A 19,157-nucleotide genomic window follows, 5' to 3' on the forward strand; every position below is an offset into this window, starting at 1 on the left:
TCGGAGCCCCCTCCTACACCCCAAACCCCTCACCCCCAGCCCGGAGTCTGCACCCCCAGACAAACTCTCACACACCCACACCCCCCACACCCCTGCCCCAGCCCAGAGCCCCCTTCCATACTCTGAATCCCTCAGCTCCAGCCCCCAGCCTGCAGCCCCCTCCTACATCCCAAGCCCCTCATCCCTGGCCCCACCCCAGAGCCTGCACCCCCAGCCGGAGCCCTCACCCCCCCTCCTGCACCCCAGCCCCCCGAGCCAGCCCGGTGAAAATGAGCAAGTGAGTGAGGGTGGTAAGAGTGACCGACAGAGGGAGGGGGGAAGCGGGGGCAGGGCCTTGGAGAAGGGGCTGGGCATTGGCGGGGCCTTGGAGGAGAAGCGGGGCAAGGGTGTTCGGTTTTGTGTGAGTAGAAAGTTGGCAACCCTAGGCCAGAGCAGAGCTGTTGCTCCTGGCGAGGAGGGAACACAGACAGGGGTAAGGGGGCTGAGGCTGGGCACGCAGCTGGGGCGGGTCTGGGGCCAGACTGGGAATGGAGCCCCGGCTGGGGGCCAAGGCTGGGAGTGGAGCTGGGCATGGGGCCGGGAGCCAGGGCCATGGCTGGGGTGGAGCCGGCACAGAGTTGGTGGCGGAGCAGGGCTGAGTGGTGCTACCTCCCTGCCCTCCCCCCCAGTGCCTCCCCGAATGTTCCTCCCCTAGGGGGGTGCACCCCACAGTTTGGGGCCCAGTGGCCCAGTGGACCGCACGAGCTATGGTGAAGGCCATTTTACCTATCCCCCGTCTCAAGGAAGTGGGAAGTTGATGCTAGGTGTCTCTTTCGGGCAGCTGTGTCCCTCCACCTTTCTCTCCAGCCCCCAGGCTGAGAGAGATTGAGGAGTGGTCCTTGAAACCTTCTGCCCTGATACACCTGCAGGTACCATCCGACCTTCTAGAGAAAGGAGTAAGGGAGCAGCGTGGGGGTGGAAGCCCAGTCTGGGACGATAAGGATTTTGGGAAGAGACGGAGGGCGACTTGCTCTCTTCCCATCTATTTCAAATTCTCTCTGCTCTACGCCCCACTGAGGGGAGATTATAAAGGGGCTGGGAAATGGGCTATGCCAAGGGATAGCCGGGACACAGGGTTGGAGTTCATCTCTGTTGCCAGCAGGGGGCAGCCTCCAACCTCCCAGTGGAAACCGAGCGCAGCTGTCGCTTTCACCCAGGATCCGGACTAGAGAAGGCGCCTGGGGTTTACACTTAACCTGTTAACTCGTGTTAAAACGACAGCAGCCTTCTACCTCGACTTAAGAGCCCACCTTTTATTTTTCCAGTGGAGACCCGCACGCCACCAGCGTGGGAGGGGAGAACGCTTCCAGCACAAGCGTTGCACAGGACAGGCTGTCGGCTGGCCTATGCGGGGCCCCTTTTATGCCCCAGGCTAGGGGGCGTATCGGTCTGATCTATCTATTTCCCTATTTGAGGGCTTGTCTACACAGGGAAGTTTGCTGACCTAGCTACACAGCTATAATTATACTTGCATAGTTACACCACTATAACTCCCCCTATGGGCCCTGTGATTCTGGCACGAGAGGGTACGTCTTCACTGCAGGCAGGACAGCAGGTATCCCCGGAGTTAGTTTTGATTGAGCTGGTGTAACCCAGGCCTGCTTGGTGTAGCGCTCTGTCCCCCTCTAGGGGCAGCTAGGCCAGCTAGAGCAGTGGTCCCCAAAGTTTTTTGATCATGCCCCCCATTACCCAGTCCGTGCCCCCCCACCCCACCCCAGGTGGTGAGTGGGCCAGGACGGGAGAACCTCTCTCTGCTGGAGCCATCGCTGAGGGCTACTCCAGACTCCAGCAGCAGCTGCTGCTCTTCCGGCTCCCCGGTGGCAGATGCTGGTTACTGTGGATAACCTGGCAACCCTACTGGGGTCGGGGGCTGCAGCTGGGGCTGGGGTCTGGAGCAGAGCTGGGTGTCATCCCCCCCGCATCCCTTCCAGATGTTCCTGCACGCCTTCCAGGGCGGGGGGTGGGCATGCCCCACAGTTTGGGGACCACTGAGCCAGGGATTGCTGAGCCTGCTACAGCCTTGGCTAAGAAAAACGTGTCTTTTTAACTCATGCAGCAGTGGCTCATGGATTAAGCTCCAGAGGTCCCAGGTTTGATCCCGGCCACCGTGGTCGGTTGGCGTTACCCTGGGTCACTAAAAATAGCAGCGTAGACACCCCAGCCCCAGCCAGTCTCCTAAGAACGTACTGCACAGGGCCAAACGCGGGTGGCCAACCCGTGCCTCAGTGGCTACCCCGCTGTGTTCAGCAAGCTAGCTCAGGCATGTCTACACATGCTGCCATCCCCCATCACGCCTCCTGATTGCTGTGTACATGTAGACACACCCTAAGAGCCCACATGGGGAGTTATCCTGCTGTAATTATAGCAGTATAATTACACTATTTCCCCATGTAGACAAGTCTTTAGGGCCTTACATGGCCCCCACGCCCATCGGGTCTGAGCACCTCACAGTCCTGACAACACCAACACAGAAAAGTGCCATTCACCCTGTTTTATGGGGAGGCTAAGGGACTTGCTCAAGGTCACACAGGAAGTCTGTGGCAGGACAGGACATTGAACTTTAGACTCCAGCATGTGCTCCAATCAGTGGCGGATTTAGAGTTAGTGCGGCCCTGTGCGCAGCTTCATTTTTGCTCTGGGCTGGGGCAGGGGGTTGGGGTGTGGGACGGGGTGAGGGCTCTGGGAGGAAGTTTGGGTGCTGGGTGCGGGCTCTGGGCTGGGGCAGGGGGTTGGGGTGTGGGACGGGGTGAGGGTTCTGGGAGGAAGTTTGGGTGCTGGGTGCGGGCTCTGGCAGGGAGTTGGGGTGTGGGACGGGGTGAGGGGTGCGGGCTGCAGACGTACACCAGCCACTTCCAGGAGCGGCACGGTGTGGTGGGAAGGAGGCAGCGTGGGCAGGGAGCCTCCTTAGCCCTGCTGCACTGCAGCTGGCATGTCTCTGCGTGCCCCTTGGGGGAAGGGGGGCAGTGAATCGGGCAGTGTGTGAAGCCTCCTCCCTCCCGCCAGGGGCATGCAGAGACCTGCCAGCAGCCGTCAGCTTCTGGGAGCAGCGTGGGGCCACCGGCAGCCTGCCTGAGCCCTGTTGTGCTGCCAGCTGGGACTCGGGGGGCAGGTTGTCAGATGAGATTGGTCCTGCATTTTGGGGGTCCCCTGTCACTGGGGGGCCCCGTGCCACCGCACTGTTTGTTTCATGGCAAATCCACTTCTGGCTCCGAGCCCTGGCTTGTATCAGGAGGCGACCCTTGGGACTTGCTCCTGGAGGCCTTCTGCGAAGTGCTGGCTCAGGGAGCTGCCCATGTGTGAGCCCACGTTTTGGTCACGGGTATTCTTAGTAAAAGTCATGGACAGACAAAAATTCATGCCCGTGACCTGTCCATGACTTTTACTAAAAATACCTGTGACTAAAACTCCCCCCACCCCTGCCGCCTAGGAGCTGCAGGGCCATACCCGTGGGAGCCAGGGACCTCCCCACCCCAAAGTAAGTGGCCCCCGCACCTCCAACGCCCTGCCCTTAGCTCTGAGCCCCCTCCCACCCACCCAAGCTGCTACTGCTGGCCCAGGGGTTGCCCCTGAGCCACGACCAGCAGCTGCACAAGTCCCAGAGGTCCTGGAATTCTGTGACAGACTCGCAGCCCCCCCCCCCCCACGTCAACCAGGCAGGGCTGCCAGAGCACAGAGTGGCCCCGAGGGGGGGGGGGAATAGGAAAAAGTTTTGGTTACTCCTCTATAACTTTCAAACTCAGGCCAACATGGGGCTCCGGCACGTGGAAGGAGATCGCCATTACAAGGAGGTGAGGGATGCCCTTGTCATTAAAGCACTGATGTGGAATCCAGAGGGATCCTCTAACCCAGCGGGTCCCAACCTTTCCAGACCACTTGTCCCCCTTTCAGGAGGCTGATTTCTCTGGCATAGCCCCAAGTGTCCTCTCACTTCAGAACGACTCGCTTACAAACTCAGACGTGAAAATACAAAAGTGTCCCAGGTTTCAGAGTAGCAGCCGTGTTAGTCTGTATCCGCAAAAAGAAAAGGAGGACTTGTGGCACCTTTGAGACTAACCAATTTATCTGAGCATAAGCTTTCGTGAGCTACAGCTCACTTCATCGGATGCACAGCCACTAGTACTGAACAACTGCTGACGGTCTCATTTTTACCATAGAATTATAAAATAAATTGATCGGCATATAAATATTGTGCTTCCATTTCAGTGTATCGTCTACAGAGCAGTATAAACAAGTCACTGTCTGTCTGAAATTTTAGTTTGTACTAATTTTACTAGTGCTTTTTATGTAGCCTGTTGTAAAACTAGGCTGATCTCTAGAGGAGTTGATGTACCCCCTAGAAGATCTCTGCATGCCCCCAGGGGGACAGGTACCCCCGGTGGAGAACTACTGCTCTAAAATATGCCAGGGGTCTCTGTCCAGCCCAGAATCCTGAGGGCACGATGCGGTTTAAAGCTGGCACTGCCCCCTCTCCCCCTGGTCTGTGCCTGCTGCACAGAATAGCACACACAATGAGGCGTGGTCATATCAGACAGTTGTGCTGGACAATGATTCCTTCCTACCTTGTACTCCTGGGCGGCCTCCTCTGCAGGAACCACCGTGTGAGCCCTGTGCTCCTTGGACCTGTCACACACCACGCAGATGGGGGACTGATCCTCTCGACAGAAGAGTTTCAGAGCCTCCTGGTGTTTCTCGCATGCTCTCCCGGCTCCGGCATCTTTTGTCGATTGCAAATGTAGCTGCTTGGCGATTTCTACCATGTTGGCCAGCTGCCTGTTCGGCCTGAGGTTTCTCTGGGGAAAGGTCGTTCTGCACTGAGGGCAGGAGAAGTCTTTATCTGAGCCCTCCCAGCACTGGGTGATGCAGGCTCGGCAGAAATTGTGCCCACAGTCTATAGTCACCGGATCATTAAAATACTCCAGGCAGATGGAACAAGAAGCTTCATCCTGGAGGCTTTGCCTTGCCTTTGCAGCAGCAGCCATGGCTCATCCCAGGCAGAAGAGCAGTTTAATTTCACTTCCCTGTTCCCTGAAATGTGTTGACCCTTGAACGAGAAAGGGGAGTTTCCCTTCCTGTAAACAGGCTTTGTGGAGTTGAGTCATGGTTCAGAACTGCAGCTTCCTGGTGACAGCTCCCAAGTTTGTCTCGCTTACGGAACAGAAGTTGGTCCAATCAAAGATATTACCTCGCCCGCCTTGTCTCTGCCGGGGACTGCAAGATACAGGATCAAAGCGGTGTAAATCCGTCTGGGGGAAGAGCACAGCTGGGATCACAGCCAACACACTGAGGAAGGGATCGACTAGAAATGATTTTCAAACTTTTTGTATTGGTTCACACAGCAAGCCTCTAAGTGTGACCCCCCCCGTATCAATTAAAAATGGGGAGTTAATTTAATTTAACAGGGGCTCTGGGGGAGTTGACCCCCGTGTAACCCCCCTGAAGGATCACAACCCCCAGTTTGAGAACCCCTGGGATCGAGCATGATGCAATTGAGCTGTAGCACAACTGGTTTATTTGGGGGACCCGAGGGAGGTAGGGCAGGAGCGATCAGTCCCGGCAGCGGGAAGTGAACTGTATCTCTTTGGTGGTGTCTGCAGTACAGGCTCTCCTCTCTGTCCCCTGAGCTGGTGCTGTCTTGGAGGCAGAAAGTAGGTTAAACTCATCCCAGCGGGAGCAAGTGCTCCCCTTCCAGAAAGCAGGGAAGCAGCAAACTTCTCCCTCCTTGTGTCTTGAGCTAACACATGTCTCGTTTCCTTATGACGACCGATTGCTAGGACAGCTCAGGTTTGGCTGTGCAGAGCCCTTTATCTGGAGCTGAAGGGTGTGCGGAGAGAGCTTCACGAATGAAATGACCATTCACGCACAAACCAAAGTGAATGTTTTCAGTATGAAACAAAAACTGAAACAAGTTTTGTCCAAACCCTGGAAGAAATTTCAAATGGAACCAAAAATTCAAGCTTGTCCAACACACAGTTTTTATACTGATTCATTCAAAAGCTTTTGGTTGGTTGGTTTTTTCCCCCCAAAATTGCTTACTACTTTTTTTCAAACCAGCCCTATAAGGGTATGTCTACACAGGGATAAAAAAGCCCACAGGTGCCCCAGGTCAACTGAGTCCAGATCACCAGGCTCATGCTCTGGGGATGAAAAGTTGCTGGGTCGATGTTTGGCTTGGGCACCAGCCCAAACCCGAATGTCTACACAGAGATTTTTAGCCCCTCAGCCTGAGCCCCATGATCCTGAGTCAGCTGACCTCGGTCAGGTGCCAGAGGTCTTTTAATCTGTGTAGACATACCCTAAAAGCCCTACCAAAGAGTCCACTCTTAGATAGTTTACACCTAATTTACAAGGAGTTGTGCAGGCCCCACTACAGACAAATAGATACAAACCCAAAGCCATGTGCTTTGGATTCCTCAGACGCCATATACAAAATACTGGAAATGAAATGGACTGGGAATGGGGAGGGAGGAGAATTTAGGATGCCTGATTTTTGTCCTTCTGTAAATTTCTTTCACTTAAAATTCTTCCTCCCTTTCACCTTCTGTGCAAACAGAGTGGTTGATGAAGGTGGGAGGCTGGTGGGGAAGGGAGGGGGAAGCGTTAGTGGTATTTGGGCAGGGTGTGATTAATGAATAAGTTACTAGAGGCCGCAAAAAACCTAGCCCTCGTGGTTGGGGAGGAAACCTCAAAGATGTGGCCACCTCGGCAGTGACGTCTGCCTGAGTTTGTAGAGAACCTGAGACAATAGCTCTGGGGGTGGGGGGAAGAGCTGCCCTGAGTTTAACCAATGGAGCAACATCTGCCCAAGTTTTCAAAGAACCTGAGAGAATAGCTCTGAGTGGAGGGAAACACCTTGTGCAATTCAATGAGGTGTTAACTCCCAGGCCCAGTCCTCGGGGAAGGGAGGCCAGTTACCAACCCAACCCCAGCAGGGGATTCTGTCTGTGGTAAGAGGGGAAGAGCACAGCCTCCCCTCGCCACCAAGCAAAGACATCTCAGCTGTATATGTATGTATGTGTGTGGGTATGGAGCAGGGCCCCCATACTGCCTTTCTGTAGGGGAGAGGCGCTCCCTGCTGCTCCCCAGGGGAGAGAGCTCACTGCTTCTGCTCCTGACAGGCAATACCAAATCTAGCTCCTACCTAGCACTTTGTATCAGTAGAGCCGAAGTTCTTTACAAAGCAGGGCAGTAGCATTATACCCATAGTACAGGTGGGGAAACTGAGGCATGGGGACAGGGACATGGCTTGCCCAGAAGTCCGACGGGGCAGGGAGAGCGAGCGCCTCAGGGCCAGCCATACAGAAAATTGTGCCCTGAGCGAATTTGTATTTTGATGCCCCTGGCCCCTGTGGGTGTGGCACCCCCCATTGCCCCTGGCCCCCATGGGCTCCCCAGGTTCCCCATCCCCTTCACTCCTAACCCCTGCACTGTGCCCCCTTTGCCTCTAACTCCAGCACCCTCCTCATGCGCTCCTAAACCCTGCCCCCAACTCCTCTATTGTGCCCCCTTTGCCCCGAACCCCTACACTCCCCTCCTGTGCCCCTAATCCCTACCCCCTCCTTCACACCTAACCGCTGCATTCCCTTCCTGCACCCATGTGGGGAAACTGACCTGCATGCATGAAGCAGCTGGCACTGCTGCTCGCTCCCCCCACCCCAGGGGGCAGTGAAGGGGGGAGCGAGGAGCAGTGTCAGGGCTCACTGCATCCTGGTCCCTTTCCCCAGCTGCGCTGTGTAAGGGGAGGGGAGGAGAGCAGCAGCGCAGCTGGGGAAAGTGACCTGGATGCTCCGCACGCTTGGTGTTGCTCCTCACTCCCCCACTTACAGCCCCCTAGGGGGGCATGGAGGAACATTGTGGGGGGAGGGAGGGAGCAGTATCTGTGCGTCACCACTCGCCCCCTCCCCCCATGTTCCTCCGCCGGGAGGAAGCAGAGTGAAATCTGGCTGCCCCCCACCCCCACGCGGCACTGCCCTGCCAGCCGGGAGCAGCTTTTGACTCTACACCAGCACAGAGCAGGTCTACGCTGCTGCACGGCGCCCCTTGACCATGGCGCCCCGGGCAGTCGCCCAGGTGGCCTACCCCTAAAGCCGTCCCTGTGGTGAGGGCTTCGGCTGGGGGTGCAGGCTCTGGGGTGGGGCCAGAAATGAGGAGTTCAGAGTGTGGGAGCTCCTCCTTTCCCAGGCCGGGGCAGGAGATCCAGCTCCTCTGGCTGCCCCCACCAACCATGGGGGAGTGGGGGGGGCACAGAAAGTGCCCCTCCAAACGCAGCCAAATTTTTATCCCGGTGCATGCCCCTGTTTTAGTTAAAGATTAATCTCTAATTCCTGGAGACTCTTCAGGACAATCCAAGTAGATTCTCACAGCAGTAGCTCCAGGTGACCCAGGCTGTGGCCTGTGTATTTACTAGTGCTCCTTAGGCAGACCAGGTTCCCTTGCTCACTGGACGGGCTGTCACTTTAAAAAAGTAAACTCTTAGGAGATCAGCTGACTATGAGTCAGTTCCAGGCAGGGAAACCCTCCCAGTGGCTACTCCAAGCTGGGTATCTCGTGTTTCATCTGCCCTGGATTATTTTAAAGACCCAGCGATGATTATAGACTGCAGGCACAATTTCTGCTGAGCCTGCATCACCCAGTGCTGGCTGGGGGAGATGGAGACCACCATCTCCTGCCCTTAGTGCAGGGAAACTGCTCAGCAGACAAGCAGCAGGCCAAACCGGCAGCTAGGGAATGTTGTAGAAATAACCAGATTAATGAATTTCCAGGCAGCCAAAGGAGCAGGAGGGGAGAGGGTGTGTGGGAGACACCAGGAGGCCCTGAAACTGTTCTACAAGGAGGATCAACCCCCCATCTGCCTGGTGTGTGACAGATCCCGGACTCACCGAGCTCACATGGAGGAGGCTGCCCAGGAGTACAAGGTAGGAAATCTTTGTCTAGTGTCATAGTTAATTGTTCTGGATTTTAACTACCATTTAATTCCATTGCAGTTTGCTTCTGGGGCCTGATTTATTTCTCCCTCTGCTATTATAACAAAGCCCTGGCTGGGATGATTTAGTTGGGGATTGGTCCTGCTTTGAGCAGGGGGTTGGACTAGGTGACCTCCTGAGGTCCCTTCCAACCCTGATATTCTATGATTCTATGATTATGGCAACCCTATAACTTAAGGCTGTAAAAAAACAATTGATTGAATGAAAAAAAAAAAGCAGCAAACTTTCTAGAGAACTGAAGGTACAGTAAAAGCTGTGTTACCCGGCACTTTATCAACCGGAAAGCGCTATTAACCGGCATTTCTGATCTCTCCCAATACAAATCTTCAATCTAGTAACCGGGTCAAGTATACTGCCCAGGAGGTTATGCAATTGCACATTCTGCACTCTGCTTTTATGCCAAAGAGACAGCAGACAAGTCAGCAAGCGGATATCAGGGATTTTATTCAAAAAAGCAACTTCCAGGGTGTGTCATAGGGTCAGTCCAGTCACCGCAATCTCCTACATCCTCTACATCTACAATGATAACTGATGCTGATAATGACGACCGTGGGGCACTGCAAGATCCTGCAGGGCCTTCTGAATCAAAGAAAGATTGTGTTCAGTATAGCTGGGAAAGCTGGACAAGGAGACTAAAAAGTGGCAGAATGAAATTGACACCCAGCTCTGCGAGGAGAATTCCCGTTTCAGCGAGCTGATCAGTGAGATGGAGGGGAAGTGCCGGCAGCCAGCGAGTGAATTCCTGCAGGTGAGACTGTGTTAGAGACACCCCAGGTCCCTGCACGGGGAAGAGGGCCTTCTGAAGCATGAACGTTTGAATCTGTCATCATTTGAAAAGATGCCGACTTTAGGTGACGGCAAAGCAAGACCCCTCCAGAGCAGGAGGGATCCCCAGTATGTGGCACGGAGCTCTCTTTTCTCTCTCTCCGCTCTAGGACGTCAGAAGCGCCTCGAGCAGGTACATGGCTCTTTCTCACTCCCCCTGACACGTCATAATGCTAGGAAGGGCCTTGGGCACCATGTTAAAGCAAAAACTCCCATCTCAGCATGTGGAGCAGGATCACAATTCAGATAAAAAAATCACATCAGAATTCAATTCCACACAGGAAGATTTGTTTTTTTTTCTGGGATTTGCCATCTGTGATAGGGTCTTCCATGGCCAGGTAGATCGCTGGTCTGCCATGTGTAAGGCCAAAGGTGGTGGTAGGGGAACCCGGGCCCTCCCTCTCCACTGGGTCCCAGCCCAGGACCCTGTGTAGCTCAACCCCTAAACAGGGGAGATGGGGTCAAGACCAGGGTCCTGGGGTTACTTCCTACAAGTCTCTTTAGTCCACTTACCCCACATTTGGGGCTTATCTGCTGGCTGGCAGGTCGCTGATCCATCCCTTGCAGGCAGGCAGAGAATTCCTGTCTGCACCCTGGTCAGCCCCCAAATGATCCAGGCTCCCTTTTCTTCTCCTTCCTCCAGGCCTGGCATTGGCTGCAAGTACAGCAGGGCAGGGATAGCTGAACCCACAGGTTTTCATTATCCCCCGCTGTGCGAACAGGGGGCAGGTGACATTTTTCGATGCTGGTAACAAGACACCGGTCTGCACTTTCCTGCTGGCTTCTTTCACCGGGGAGCGAATTTGCCCTTTTTTCTGGCTCTGGGGATCCTGGCTCAGCTTGCGTCCCTGAGCCGTTGGGTTCAGTACCTCAATGGGCCTCCTCGAGTCTCTGAAATCCGAGTCTCCATGTCCCTGGAGGACCCCCAGTATTCCTTCAGAGCTGAGCCGACCCAAGCCTGCTGACAGTGGGGGGAAGGGGGAGAAGGCACAACCTCGGAACAGCTGAGTCATGCCTCCCACAGGCAGCCCCCCACCCCCCCCCAGAAAGCAGTGGCCCCTCCCTGCAGCTCCCCGCTGTTCCTCCTGCCTCTCTAGACAGCAGTGCAGTGTGGGATAGCAGTGGGGTCACAGGGGCCGACTCTGTGGGTGCTCCGGGGCTCCAGAAGTGACGTATCCCCCCCCCTTTACATTGTTCCCCCCCAGTATCAGGAGGCACGAGCGCTCCACGGGCCAGAGAGCGACCGTGAGAATGCCTCTGCACCCTGGCGGGTAGGCCGCTCAGCTGGGACGTGGGGAAACCCACAATCTCCTGCTCCAATTAGTCTTTAATTATTTATCCAGAGCGGAGCAGCTTCAGCAGGGAGAGACTGAGGGAGCCCTGCTTAAGGCCATCCCACAGCCCAGTGGTTAGGAGAAGTCTCTGAGAAGTAGGAGATCTCTGTTCAAATGCCTTCTCTCCCTTCAGGTGAAGGGGACCTGAAATTGGAGGGGCCCTAGCCCAAGCTGAGTCCCCCCCACCCAGCTGAGACCCCTAGTCACTGGGCTAAAAGCTATGAGGTGCTCAGGGGCGGCGAGTTACATGGGCCCGTGGTGTCCAGGATCCAGCAAATTCAGGGCCCGGGAGCCTGGCTCCACCAATGTTCAAGGCCAGGTCTCTCCCCCGGCCCCGCCTGCCGCTCCCATGCGCCTCCCCTGAGTGTCCCCCGGCCCCCACGTGCTGCCTGTGGGCCTCCCCTGGGCCCCCACTGCGCTTCCCTGGCTCACGGCATCAACTGCTGCCGCAGGGTCCTAGTGCCCCCCCCAAGCCACTAGTGCTGCCTTGGACCCTTCCCTTTTCCAGCGGGACCCTCCACCAGCACAGGGCCCCCCCGCCTGCAGTCACCGTTCCTGCCCCACGCTGGGCAAGGGGCAGCCCCATCCCAGTGAGGGGCAGCAGCAGGGGACGAGGCCCACATGTGATGGCAGCCCCCCCCAACTGCACCCACCACAGGGGAGGTGAGGGGGCTTCCTGGACCTGAGAGGGGCCCTAGGAGCATGTGCAGTGACAGTGGTGTGGGGTGAGCATGCTGCCGGTGGGGAGAGGGTTGGGGGAAGTCCTCCTCTCTGGCCCCAGCCCTGGGGCAGCCTGCCTGCACCCCAAACTCCTAATCCCCAGGCCTGCCCTACCCAGAGCCCACACCTCCAGCCAGAGCCCTCACCCCCTGCACTCCAATCCTCTGCCCTAGCCCTGAGCCCCTCCCACCCCCCAAACCCCTCATCCCCAGCCCCAGCCAGAGCCCTCATCCCCCCCAGTCTCTCCCCCACCCCAGCCAGAGCCCTCACCCCCCACATCCCAACCCTCTGCCCCAGCCCTGAGCCCCGTCCTGCATCATGAACCCCCCAGCCCTGGCCCCACCCCACAGCCCTCACCCTTGAACCCCAACCCTCTGCCTGAGCCCTTCCCACACCCCAAACCCCTCATCCCCAGCCCCACCCCAAAGCCCTCACATTTTTACATTATTTTAAAATATATATATCAGCTTACAAGGCAGGTGTGGGGGGGGCGGGACTTGGACCTGTTCTGGGCACCACCAAAAATTATACAAACCTGCCGCCCCTGGAAGACCTCTGCGTACCCCCCAGGGTACGTGGTTGAGAACCACTCCTCTAGTGCGGCACCCTTCGATGTGTAAGAATTCGCTGTTCATCAGCCGTTTCCGCTCAGGTCTTGGGGGGGATGGCCAAGGGTGGTGTTTCTAGGAGGAATAACGTGGGTCCTTCTCAATCCAGTGACCTATAGGCAGTTTGGCAGTGGAGGCAGCTGGTCATTGCGCTTCTTGCCTCCCCCTCTAGCAGTGAACGAACAATGGAGCCCGGAACAATCACAGGCTGCGTAACCCCGTCCGTAATCAACAGCAACGCTTTCAGCCACAGACGCGAGGCGCATCCCAGCCGACGGCAGGGGGTCAAAGTGTCACTTAGCCCTAAAAGTTTCCCGCCTGCCGATGAGCACCCAAGGATCAAGCTGGATAAGCCAAACTCATTGCACCAAGCCCGTTGAAAACCCCATACTAGGCCGATGTAGCATGACGACAGCTTATGGGGGTCTGAGAGCGAGGCAGGGTGAAGGGAAAAACAGTCGGGACTGGAAAGGGGAACCTGGTGGGGGAGAAGGATTCAGGGAGAAAGGCAGGGACTGAACAGGGTAACCTGGAGGGAGAAGGGAAGGTATAAGAAACGTGCGGCAAAGGGAAGAGAGAAACAAGCGTGTTAAATGTTATTGAAAGGGACACTGTAATTTATTACTTGGGTGCTGAGCTCTTTGGGGCAGGGACTGTGGTTTTGGTCTCTGTCTCTACAGCATCGAGCCCAGTGGGTCACCCTGATCAAAGACTGGCGCTATGAGAATACAGAACTTCAGAGTTACGCACACACCTCGGGCACGGAGCTTGTTCGTCACTCTGAACAAAACATTATGGTTCTTTCAAAAGTTTACAACTGAACATTGACTGAATACAGCTTTGAAACGTTACTATGCAGAAGAAAAATGCTTTTAACCATCTTAATGTAAATGAAACAAGCATGAAACAGTTTCTTTACCTTGTCAAATCTTTTTTTTTTTAATTTTCCCTTTACTTTTTTAGTAGTTTACAGTAGTTTCTGGTTCCAACTTAGGAGTGTGGTTGACCGGCCAATTTGTAACTCTGGTGTTCAGGACTCTGAGGGTCTACTGTATTGTGCAACTAACAAACAGTAATAATCCCTTTGAGCCCCCAATTTAGGACAAATGGGAACATGGCAGTTGCCTTCAAAATAATCTTCTCAAATGTAGGCCGTTTGTTGGCTTTGCTTGGGTTACCAAACTGTGACTGTGAAGTGGAGCGGGTCAGCAAACTTCCAAAAGTGTGACACAAAAAAACCCCACACCAATTGGTTAATTTTTTTTTTCACACCAGCTATAGTCAACTCCTTTTAAGCTGCACGTGTATTTAATTAAAACTTTATTAAAAAAGTATGTTTTTATTCTCTCCCTCCCACCACCACTTTATTATTTTTTCCTAGCTGCCGTGTGTGTGTTTCATATGTGGATTCTTCAACATAAACGGGAAATGCCACTCACATTGGTGTGATGAAAGGCTGTTTAAGAAAGTGTGGTGTGTGGGGGAAGATAGAACACAATCAAACATATGACAAGCATCAAGGGATGCCAGATGCTCCTCAGACGGCAGGGCAGGGGAGCAGTGAGTGAATCAGTTCGTCTCCCCTGTGGGAAAAGATTGGCAGCATTACATGTCGCTCATGGAGAGAAACAAGAGAAAAATAATTTACTGAGCTGGCTGAGAAGCAGGGGGGACTGGTCCAGTGAAGGGGATAACCCAGATCAGCTGGGAGCAGAGGCAGACTAAGGAATGGCCAGGAACTCTTTACCATGGGGAGAAAGGTAAACTGACTTAATGGGACTGAAAGGCAGCTGAGGCTTGTCAGTGGCAGAGGAAGCTGCTGACCAAGAGTTGGGAGAAGGGCAGAGAAGTCCAGCTCCTTCCCAGAGGAAGGAGAGAGAACTGGCTGGGAATCTGCCAGACCTGAGGAGACAGGAGCCAAGCTAAGAATAGACACCAAAGACAGTCAGCGCCTTACGGAGCTTGGCATCAGAGGGGGAGGTGTCCAGCACAGCCCTCTGCCAGTGTACAGCAAGAGGTCCTCTTTGTTAAGAATAATTATGGTTGTGTTTGAGAGAGTTCCGGTGCTCTGACTCTCGCTGCTCTTTTTGAGCCTTCTCGCTGCTCTTCACTGGCTGCTGGGATGCTTTGCCCTCTTGGAGGGGAATTTAACGTTTCTCATGGATGGGGAATTTCTTGGCTTCTCTAACATTCTCTATCTTTTTTGGCTGGAGGTGACTGAGAGGCAGGTGTTTGTGGGGCACCTGTTTAAGCAGGTGCTCTGGCTGTGATTTATTTGGACGCCCACTCACTGACAAAGCCCGAAGGGCAAACTTCCTTTGGTGCGTGTCAAGTATCAGAGGGCTAGCTGTGTTAGTCCGTATCCACAAAAACAACGAGGAGTCCAGTAGCACCTTAAAGACTAACAGATTTATTTGGGCATAAGCTTTCGTGGGTAAAAACCCCACTTCTTCAGATGCTTCTTTGGTGTGTGTGTTCACCAGCTCTTCTTAGGGACGTCCAGAAAGACTTTTTGTGCAACTTCTTGGAGACATGTTCGAAGCTTTACTTAGAGCCAGAAAAATGAGCCCAGTTTGCTGCTTAGTTCTCACCATCCCTGGCCTGCTCCCAGGGTGTCACGGTGTCCCCACCTGCTGCGTGGCAGGGATAGTTAAAGTGATGGGGGGCTAGGAGTGGCTGAAAGGATAAAATCGCCTGAAGAAACTTTGAGCTTTATCAATGGATCTGTAATCGAACTCCACTCAGGGTGGAGCTTTATCCCTCTCTAGTGATGGCTGGGTCACATACCCAGGTTGATAAAACTGCAGTAGCCTTGACTGTATGCCGTGGTAGTGTAGCTGTGTTGGTCCCAGGATAGTAGAGAGAAAAGGCGGGTGAGGTGGTATCCTTTATTGGACCAACTTCTGTTGGTGAGAGAGAGACGAGCTTGCTCTTTTTCAGGTCTCTGTGTAAGCTCGTCTCTCTCACCAACAGAAGTTAGTTCAATAAACGATACTACCTCACCCACTTTGTCTCTCTATTACTCTTGGCTGACAGAGCTGGTTTGTAGCACAGGCTGTCATGGCTTTGAGTTTTAAAAGGTTTCCATAAACACTCTGGGTGTCCAGGAAAGGATGCAGTTAGCTCGAAGTTGATTTTACAAATGTTAATAGCATTTGCTGGAAGGGAAACCTAAACTAAAAACATGGTTTTCAGTATAGAGATAATTATTTCCCCATTTTATTTTGGCTCTTGCTTTTATCCCCCTCATACCTTTAAATTTTTCCCCCCTTTTAATTTGTACTCTAGATTTTTCATTGATTCATAGAAGTGTAGGGCCTGGAAGGGACCTAGATAGACCATCCCTGACAATGTTTGTCTAACCTGTTCTTTAAAAACCTCCAATGACAGAGATTCCACAACCTCCCTTGTAAGGTTATTCCATTTCTGAAGTATCTTTATAGTTAGAACAGTTTTCCTAATAGCTAACCTAAATTTCACTTGCTAAAGATTAAGACAAATACTTCTTGTTGTACCCTCAATGGACATGAAAAATGATCACCATCCTCTTCATAGAAGCCCTTAACATATCTGAAGGCTATCAGGTTCATAAAACTATCATTATTTCACACCTCCCCTGTGCAATGTTCTTACTGAAAGATGAAGTATTGAACGAGTTTAGGCAGAGCACCTGCATAAAATTTCTAGCCACAGCAAATCATTACACCATTTCATGTTTTCTACAGATACAGGTTGTGGTCCTTTTTTGTCTTACTGCTACTGGAATAGAACCTATAAATGCCAAAAATTTATAAGTTTAGTTTATGTAAAAATTTACTATACGTTAAAAATTTTTAATTCAATAAATATTAAAAAAACATTCTTCAGTTAAAGATTTTACTGAACTTAAAAAAAAAAAACCAAAAAAACCCCCAGAAAATGGGTGACCCTGAAGTGTGTTTGGAATCTAATAATTTTAAAGGGTTAGCTAAAAAACTTTGCTTAGAGATGGTGTATTTAGCATCAACTCTAGTAGTACCTTTAAATAAAGCATGCTTAGATCGCTCCCCACATAGTAATAAGCACACCACAGTCAGGATCTTTCTTAGAATTTGTGGTCAAGCACTTATTGTACCAAGCCAGTGATATTATTGCTCCACTGATACTCTCAAACAAGTAAGCTATAAATACATTCTTACACTCATAACCGTTGAAAACAAGCCTGTGACTGGGAGAACTAGCTGTATAAGGTCCCTGAGAAATATAAATAATACAACTTTTCTGTTCTACAACATCACCAAAATAAATAAATGCACCCTTCTCTGCTTGCTTTTCCAGGCAGGCAACGGGCCGCTGCCCCCGCCCTAGCTCCTTTTATAGAGCGTGGAGGACCTGAAGGAAGACTGAGACCTCTTGCCCTGCGGCCCTGGGGTAACACTGCCCCCTGGCGTGTTCCAGCAGCGAACAGCAACTCCTCCCTACCTGGATATGGAAATAAACGGAAGCGTTTCGCCCATTCGCTTTTTCATTGGTTTGTTTGGGAAACCAATCAAACGGCACTGACTTTTGAAGGAAAATATAGACTTGTTTCATGGTGGGGGACATGGCTCCCTCTCTTACTTAGAAACCATTGCTCACAGGGACCGGGGCTGTATGGTCCGACCGCGCCTAGCATAGTTAAGCTTCGTTCCTGATCGGGGTTTCAGTTTGATGTATCAATACAATGAAATATTTGCTGAAATAATCCCTTAATTCTGCCTCTATCCATTTACAAAGCACAAGTGTGATAGATAAACCAGAATCCTTATCACAGAGGAGCACCCCAAAAAGTGTGTGTGTGCGTGTGGGGGGGTTGTTTTCTTTTTTTCTCTTAATACAGGGGAAGTGCTGTGGCCCAGCAAAGGATCTTTGTTTCATTCCTACATTTTTCTCCCAGGTGGTAGCAAGAACACAGCGCCTTGTTCATAAATCCATGAATGTCCCTAAAGGAGCCAAACTGTATCCCGCTATAGTAGTGAGAACAAAGCAAATCGCTCGGACAGCGGCCGGTGGGAAGGTGTCTCGCTTAGTGGAACAGCTCACAAATTACTGTCTTCTAATAAGACCACGAGATAAGCTTCATTGTTTTTCAGTTTGTTTGTTTGTTTTTTACGGGACCAGGACAGCGGAGCTCTGAAAACGAAGGTCGCTCTTGAAATCTGGAGCGACTTTTCTGACCAGGCGCTAGCTAGGAAAGCAGTTTAGGGAGGAGCCGCAATAGCAAACCACCTGCAGCGCCACAAGTGCTAAATCGATACCGATTAATTTTTTTCATCCCACTTGCAGCAAGATCATGCTTCCGAACAGCGTTAGGTGCCTGCTGACTCTGTGGCATCTCCCCCCAAGTAGATTTCCCAGCAATCTGCCTTGGTCTCACCTCAACCAGGCAGTGAATGTCTCAACATTGCTACACCAAAAACACCAATCAAATAACCACAACAGGAAATACGGTACAATTGTGAGCTCATAGATAGAGGCAAGGGCGGGTGCTCATTGGATGAAAAGAGGAATAATTGGTAGAGCGTTTGAGGGGGAGGACAGGGATTGGGCAGGGGAAGGAGGCCTGCACTCTCTTTGGGCAGTACGTTACCGCTTTGCTGGACCTGATAGGAAACAGGCACCAGTGGAAGCCCGGGCTCCAGTTCTCCCCTAGAATCGTTGTTAAAGAGACAAACATGGATATAAATTTCCTAGTCAAAGTGTATTGAGGTTACGATTTTTGATCATTACTACGGAGTAAAATGACCTTTTTAAAGTCTGTGTTTACGTGAGGATTTTTTTCACGGGACTCTTTTTTCGGGGGAGGACAATTTTATTAACTATTTAAAAAATCAACTTTGAATATTTTTCCATAGGAAATTTTGGATTTTTTTTACATTGTTCAGTGTAACCTTATCATCGTGAATAGATGCACAGAATGAAATTCCGAATCAAAGATTTCCCTCCAAGAAGCATCGTCGTTGGTAAAAGCTCACGCCACACCGCCCATGCTCTCCCGCCGAAACATTAGCTCATTTAGTGAGTATTGAGGGTGGCTCTTAAAAGAGCCTTTGAGTTTATATTAGCGGACAAGGAATGTTTTTAATGCCTCTTGACAGCAGCTTTGCCACGAGGGGCAGCCCTCCCCTTGGGCCTGGCCAGGTTCTTGCGAGCTTTGGGTTTTTTAACAGCTAGCTTGGTCTCCCTGCCGGGCCCCTTTGCTTTCCTAGCTGCTGGGACGTTAATTTTTTTCGGAGATCTCCTGGCTACTATCTGGTTTTTGGGTCTCTTGACGGCCGTTTTTTTCTTCGTTGTTTTCAAGGCGCCCCCCTTCTTCTGGTGCTTGTTGATCCTGAAGGATCCCGAGACCCCGCTGCCCGTCACCCGCTGCAGCAACCCTTTGCTAACCAGAGAGCTGAGCGCCGCCTTTAGGCGACCGTTGTTCTTCTGCACGTCGTACCCCTCGGCCAAGAGCGCCTTTTTGATGGCAGCCAGAGAGGCGCCCTTGCGGGCTGTAGAGACGCAAACAGCCCGCAGAATGAGGTCGGGGAGAGACGACCTCCCTCTTTTCTTGATTGGAAAAGTAGCTAAAGCTACGTCTGAGGAAGAAGTCTGGAGAATGGAGCTCAAATCTCGCATGTCTCCCCACTGTA

General features: G+C 52.5%; 2 protein-coding genes across 2 annotated transcripts in view; both read right to left on the minus strand.

Moving 5' to 3' along the window:
- LOC141998051 (E3 ubiquitin-protein ligase TRIM39-like) overlaps positions 1-5,106 on the minus strand; it is a 34,972-nt gene extending 29,866 nt beyond the window's left edge. The window contains exon 1 of the mRNA XM_074970689.1: positions 4,599-5,106. Coding sequence (XP_074826790.1) covers positions 4,599-5,018 — 420 coding nt within the window. The 5' untranslated portion in view covers positions 5,019-5,106. The remainder of the gene's footprint in view (positions 1-4,598) is intronic.
- Positions 5,107-18,530: 13,424 nt separating this feature from the next.
- Positions 18,531-19,157, minus strand: LOC141998556 (histone H1C-like). The gene has a single exon (XM_074971425.1). The coding sequence runs from the start codon at positions 19,141-19,143 to the stop codon at positions 18,607-18,609; it is 537 nt and encodes a 178-aa protein (XP_074827526.1). The 5' UTR covers positions 19,144-19,157; the 3' UTR covers positions 18,531-18,606.

Source organism: Natator depressus, chromosome 14 (assembly GCF_965152275.1).
Source record: "Natator depressus isolate rNatDep1 chromosome 14, rNatDep2.hap1, whole genome shotgun sequence".
Taxonomy (NCBI): domain Eukaryota; kingdom Metazoa; phylum Chordata; order Testudines; family Cheloniidae; genus Natator; species Natator depressus.